This window comes from Mya arenaria, chromosome 6 (assembly GCF_026914265.1).
Source record: "Mya arenaria isolate MELC-2E11 chromosome 6, ASM2691426v1".
Taxonomy (NCBI): Eukaryota; Metazoa; Mollusca; class Bivalvia; order Myida; family Myidae; genus Mya; species Mya arenaria.
The window spans coordinates 76,538,969-76,546,138 of record NC_069127.1 but is presented as its reverse complement, the minus strand read 5'-3'; the positions used below and the strand labels follow the sequence as shown (position 1 = coordinate 76,546,138).

General features: G+C 34.6%; 1 protein-coding gene across 1 annotated transcript in view; it reads right to left on the bottom strand.

Annotated features, from left to right (window-relative positions):
- Positions 1–302: 302 nt before the first annotated feature.
- The window catches only part of LOC128238054 (uncharacterized), a 52,851-nt gene continuing 45,983 nt past the window's right edge, over positions 303–7,170 (bottom strand). Inside the window, exons 5-8 of the mRNA XM_052953632.1 lie at positions 6,315–6,410; positions 3,670–3,719; positions 3,483–3,548; positions 303–458 (exon numbers count right to left, since the gene is read on the bottom strand). Of these exons, the coding sequence (XP_052809592.1) occupies positions 303–458; positions 3,483–3,548; positions 3,670–3,719; positions 6,315–6,410 (368 nt within the window). The remainder of the gene's footprint in view (positions 459–3,482; positions 3,549–3,669; positions 3,720–6,314; positions 6,411–7,170) is intronic.

Genomic DNA, 7,170 nt, shown 5'->3' with positions numbered 1-7,170 from the left:
GGGATTCATCGGAAATAGGAGCGGCCGGAAACAGCGCAGCATTGTGTGCAAATTTTGTTTTTTTCAGTCTTCGGTATCATGTCCGTTGTAGCGGTAGGAAATTGAGGAGCACATATTTTACGTAAGAGAGACAGAGACCGGAATGAGGGCATGAGGGTCATACGACACCTGTCGGCTCTATATACCAAACGAGTGCCGAGTAAAAATGTACTAAAACACGTAAGATAGATGGCTTGGTGTTATAATTGAGAGGTCCACCTCACCATATGCGAGTGAGAGTATTTCTCTAAGGCAAGCAATGTCTAAAAACGCAACCAGAGTACGCTTAAATCCTTTATGTCCTCATGCTGAGAAGGATTTTGAGTTGCATCCACAGCACATTTGGTCTTTTTGGTGGACGTATCGTCCTTGAAATCGCGACGTTTCGGCTCTATGGACGTAGGTTCGAATTTCCGAGTCTATGAGGCGAAGTATATTTGCTAATCTTTTGATAACACTCAGACTGTTTATTCAATATATTTTAATACGATTTGATATACCTCTTACAATGTTACCCATCCACCCATCATCTTTGCACAAAACCAAGTATTATATATCTGATGCCATTACAACTGTACATGCTTTCAACTTAAATGGTTGCATACCAAATAAGAAATAGTACAGACCACTGAGGGCCTCCTGACATTATAGCCACCGAACTGTTATCCCATAAACATTGAACGCCCTACAGTGGCCTTAACTTTGTCTTAACAATATATGTCATGTGTTTCCGTTCCGGATAGAAAAATCCGACCCGAGGGCACCTGCGTTGCCAAGTAACGAGGCTTGCCGAGTTACCGGCAACGCAGCGTGCCCGAGGTTCGGATTTTTCTATCCGGAACGGATACACATGATAGATATTTTTTCTAGCACAATTTAATTACATTTTTTGTGAAGTAAATACATAAAAAAGCGCATTTTGTACATATCACCAAAAAGCGCGTGCGATGATGTTTACTGACGTCATGACGCGCAGTAATTTGTATTCACTGCATACGTCAATAAGTTCCTTTAATACCACGTCTTTTAAGGGTTATTTTGTTTTATTTTCGTAAAGTTAATGTTAATGGAACTCATCTATTTAAATCTCATAAATATGATTACATAAAGTGTACTATAAAAGAAATTGAAAATATTACGTCACAGCGCGTGATTCATCTGGCATGGGGGGATGCCAGATGGAGATTTCCAGCACGGCTGAATTCACCGGAAATGCCTATCCGGTGTGCTAGAATATATTATATTGCACTGTAAAGCTCCGAAGTTCTATAGGGAGTTTGTTCTTTGTGGAAATACATCTAATTCTATATAAAAAACACATTCTCTTTCAGACGACAGTCTTGTTTCGACTGATAATTTTAAAATGTCTGTCCTTGTAAGTCTCCTCAGTGGTAACACACATCTAGTCTACAGCAGGCCTTATCAAAAAATAGTGACCGGTTTCCTTTTTTATTAGGCCCGCTTAACTACAAGTTGAAAAGTATACTGTTTAATGTCCCGTAGCCACGTATAAAACAGGAACATAATTATGTAAAATATACTATTATAAATTATACAAATGATATCATGAACTCCTAATAGGCCTTTACATTTACTCTTAAAGAGATGCATTTTGCATACAAAATATGTCTAATGAAACAAATTAGGCAATAACTATTAAACCGTTCTCTTCTGTAAAACCGAAATTAAGAGCATAACACTCCATGTCAAGATATAGGCTTGGTTTGAAGCGAGTTTCAAAATATAATCATATAAACATATGCATTCGGAATCGCTACGTTGAGAAACCGGCGGAGACATATACAATTCTCCCTCATGTGTTCATCTTTTATTTATTCGTAATTATAGTTCCTTGTGTTTTTCATATTTTAACAATATTAAAGCTCTAAAAGTAGAGCATTACATTCGGCGTTGGCATTAAAGTCATTAGGTGAATTTTGCATACGAAATATCATCAATGGGCTTTTGCACGTGCGGCGTAAGCCTTATTGTCGAACTTTGCATACAAGATTGTGTTCGTAGTAAAAATGTGTTTTAAAAAATAAAATAGTATATCTTATGATGAACTCTGCAATGATATACACAGTCATCAACACAGTGTTTCCGATTCAGGTATGTTGACCTTTGGCTAATGACTTATTTCGTTATAACGTCTTTATTAATTTATTATTCTTGAAGGGTTTACCGTCTTCACGTTTGACATTCAATATGATAAATTCAATTTTACTTTAAATTTGTCCAGTTAAAGTTTCTTATTCGTTCATTAAATTTTAGTGTTTTACGGTTAACATCAATTTGTAAAAGAAGTAATAACAAAATTTGATACAAGTACAAATCAATGTTATCCGGCAGAGTTCCTTAAGTCAGAATTACGTTAAGTAAGTATTAAAATATTTGGTCAAATTCCACTTCGCTCAGACGTTAAGAGAGCAGTTAATATACTAGATTGACCACACCATGCGATCAACTTTCAAAACTTCTCAAAATGGACAATGTTGCTGATATTCCAACTGCACTAACCACTGTGTAAATTAACTCGATTCAATCATATTGTCAATTTGCAAACCAAAAACAGCATGCATGAACTTTCTAGATTTAGTTCTCTTTGACATGTATATTGAAGCTTAATTTCAAAATTTTGTTAACCTATCTTTTATTTCAAAATACTTTAAAAGTAAAAGTGTAACAGCAGCGAATGATTCCAGATATCAATAAATGTTTGTTTTCGTTACAAAATTATGTACTTTTGAATTCACATTTCATATTTATTTATATACACACAAAACATATACATTTATTTTGGAAAACTCTTATATGTTCCATAAAATTCTTCAAATGTACAGTGTACGGTACGGTGCACGTAGCCGTTTTCATAACACGATTTGTCATTTCCTAAATTTGCAGCGACTGGTAACCAAACATCAGGGAAAAGTTGTCAAAATATTGTTTCCTCCCTTTTCATTAAATACGAACAAATAAAATCAAACAGCGCATAAACCTTTCAATTAAAAAAACATCGTTGTTGCAATATTTTGAGAATGATAGCAAACCTTGAATAACTCATGGCAGCATAACAGTTCTTACCATGGACAAAACCAATTATCGTTCAAAGAGGCGCACACTCCAGTGCGGCGCCAATAGCAAGCCAAGGGGCAATCTTAAGCAATTTATTCAATCGTTCAACTTTCATAATGTACAAGACGGTTTTCCGCATTCATAAATTTGGCTATGACTTAAAGAGGCATTTCACTCATCCAACGTAGGGTTTGTCTTGTTGGCTTGTTTGTTAATCCTTTTTTCTGTATAATCACAACATACATGTATAGAAGAAAATATTCAGAAAAAGGAATCCAGACACCGAAATCGCCTACACCGCCAAAAGGTGAACCTTTATGCCGCCTTTTTCAGAAAACACAAATCAGAGAGAATAATGTTAAACTTACATTAAGTTCAGTATCGTCGATAGCCGCGTATATCCGTTCATCATCCTCTTCATCAGTACATGTTCGCTAATGAAATTAACAGATAAACAATTGTCTTAGACCAGGTCCAATTTAAAATGGTCATATTTCATTGACACGAACATTCCACATAAACGCACTTAAGAAAATATACGTAAAAAATACTCACCAATGAATAATCGGTATAGCCATGTTCTAAATGTGTTGTAGGTCGTTTATCTAAAGAAGATTAAATAGAATTATAATAAGTTTGAAATGCATAATCCTAGTTTTTGAATAAAATATAAGTCGTTGTTTAATCACTCATTGAGTATACATGTTATAAAAAAAATTCATAACACTCGAAAATAGGAGAAACCAGTAGTAAAATATAGTGCACAGGGTTAAGACCCAAACAGACACTTAATGAGATACACAAAGCGCCATAAAACAAGAAAGAAACACTACACATGCATCAATAATATTTTATAATGATATTATCATATATATATATGTTATTATTCTATTCTGCTAAAAAGCGGTAGATATGTCTCATTTTGTCTAAATGCCCGGTTTTACAAGCGTTCGTATAATACTTTGTCCAAATGTATGCGTTTAATTTTCGTATTCATACCAGTATATGAGTTTGGCAGCATATCTTGAATTCGCAACACATTGTACTTATCGCCAAGTTCATACCAGTGAAGTTTCAATTAACGATGATTTTCATGTTTGAAAAACAAAAAAACTACTATGGCGCCGTTCTAAGACCATTCACACCTAAACATTTCTAAGTTCGACGAAATAGCTATGTGTTTTATTGTTTCTAGTTATATAGTGCAAATGTTAGTTTTTATTCAAACTATTTTTTTTTCTTTTTAGCATGGATTTTACAGCCTTTTTGAGGTAGAATACTTCATAGGTTTTTTTTTAACTTTCCATCCTACAAATGTTTGAGGCAAGATATCTTTACCTCCTGATTTTCTTGCACTAAATTACATATAAATCAAGTGTTTGTACATAATGATAATAAAAAAATCTACAACGAATCTAAGATTAATAATTCGTGTATTTGTATATCAAATAATATATAAGATATACGGGCTTTGAAGCGATATGTTTCAATGTAGTGAATCTTATCAAAGACAATTTTTAAAGACAATATAGCTATTTTATAAAAAAAAATGCCAGAATTCGAATGAGAAATGTATGTTGCAAATTTAAATAAACACGTTGCAATCTATGTTACTGGGTTAAGTAATTAATATACAAAAGGGCCATGATTACCCTAAATCGCTCACCTGAGTAAGGGTTTTGACCTTTTTAACCACTATACAATGTTACACATCAAATATCTTAGTTTCTTTTCCTTTATATCTCTATGTAATACAGGTGACCCTCATGGCGGGGCCAATTTTGAAATTTCAACAATCTTGGTAGCGAACATGTGACAATGCTTCAAACCAAATATATAAGCTTGGCAACTCAACTCAACTATACTTTATTGTAAATAAAGGCCTCCGGCCCAGAATACAACATTACATTGTATATAGTATATAATTAAAACAGTGTCCCCTTGCTATCTCGATTATCTATCGGTTTTCAATAGCAATCATTATTTTTGAAACATAGTATGCTACTTGCTTTAAAGTATATGCATCTTGGGTACTCATTAAGTTAATAAATGTTGACTGACATGTCTGACCATTGAACCAATTAAAAAGGTAATTTGTTCTTATTTCCCCGGATTGAGGACACTCAAAAAAGACATGATACTCATTTTCAATGATATGTACGTTCAAACGTGTGAGACAATAAAAATAGATGCGATCATAACGCTGAACATTATAATGTCTGCCTAATTCTATATTTAGTTTATGGTTAGAGCATCTAAATCGCGCTAGTGATCGTCTTATCTAAAATGTTTTGTCAATGAATAAATACTTTTCAGGATTCAATAACGATTAAAAGCATTTATAAGTATCGCAGCGCGAAGAGCTGTCGATATCGTTATGCCAACTTTGCGCCATACAGTCTGTAACGCGCTGTTTGAATGAATATAAAAACATGGTCATGTCCCCGACATCTTGTGCAACCCAAACATACCCAAACCCAAACCTAAACAGCAAATCTTTAATACAAGTTGCCCACGTCTTCCAATGTCGTCTAAGGATTTCAACATTAAATAACAGTTTACTGGAAATCTATGGTTTGGCATTTGCAGCAATGTACACCAATATTTTATACATTTATAATAATATATAGTGCAAAGTGTAAGACGTCCGCATTCACCCAATACCATGCTATTATTTATACTAGAATTAACACCCAAAAAGGATCTGCAATACTCTACATGTGATCGTTCAATGATTTCACTGTGTTCATAGTCCCATATTTCAGACCCAAAGGTGAGTATTGGGGTGACCATGCTATCAAACAATTTAAAAATATCAGAATGGGTAAAATATCCAAATGGTTTTTGGTATTGTCTGATAGAGAGGCTAGCCTTGCGAGCCTGTGATGCCAATTTTGTTTTAGCCCCTTGTAACCCCCGGGTGGGGGGAGCAGTTTTGACCCCCGGGCCATGATTTGAACAAACTTGATAGAGGACCACTATAAAATGACACACAAATGTTTGTTTTTTATCCCTGGTGGGGCCAGTTTTGACCCCATGGGCAAAATTTAAACAGACTTGGTCGACGACATGTATGAGATGATGTTTATAAGCAAGTGTTGACTCTACACGTCGAATGACGGACAACAGACATATACCTATCACAATAGCTCACATTGAGCACTTTGTGCTCAAGTGAGCTTAAAAGGGTTTAGACTTACTAGCTACTTTTGTCGCTGTAGTTGATTTTTTCCCGGTTCGCATTAACTCTGAGTCTGACTGAGAACGAGGTGGATACTTTTGCGTGGTTGTAGGTTCTGTAATTGCGGAAACTATTTAGGTATTTAAAGTACAATGAAAACTACAAGAACAAGTCTAAACGAGCATCGCACAACTGACAAAACAACACAGATATACCACATAAAAAGCAAAATAGACAGACCAAACATGCATCACAATATATGTATAAGCAACGGGGGTTACTGCTTTGAACAGTCAGTGGAACAGAAGCTCGCTTTGGTTTAAACTAGGTTATGAGTATTTTACTTCAAACATCTATCTTAACAAAACATTTAGTAAAAAAATAGAACAAAATATAATAAGCCTATTCAAAGCGGGCATCAACTTGAATACAATGTTTAAGAAAACAAATACTCTTTACTAATTAAAAATTCAAGAACACAACGACCAGATACAGACATATGCAAACGAACAAATCCAGCCGGAACAACAGTGCCAACTTCACAAAGATACGACGCAAATACTCATGACACCTTTCCGACATAGGCCTTCGCCTAAGTAAATATCACGTTAAAATATATCTATATATATAGTCTTATTATAATGTTCTCATTGTGCAAATAGGAGGTCAAAAATTGAAAACAAATATGCTGTTGTATATTCTTCGAGCTGCGCTTAGTGTTCTTATACATTAAAACCATGTATATTACCATATTAAAGAATGGACACTACGGAGACAATCCAAGTACCTTTATATTAAACAGAACCTGTTTAAAGGCACAAGAGGCAATGCCTTCACAAGACACACAACGCTACGAGACAATAAATATAACACAA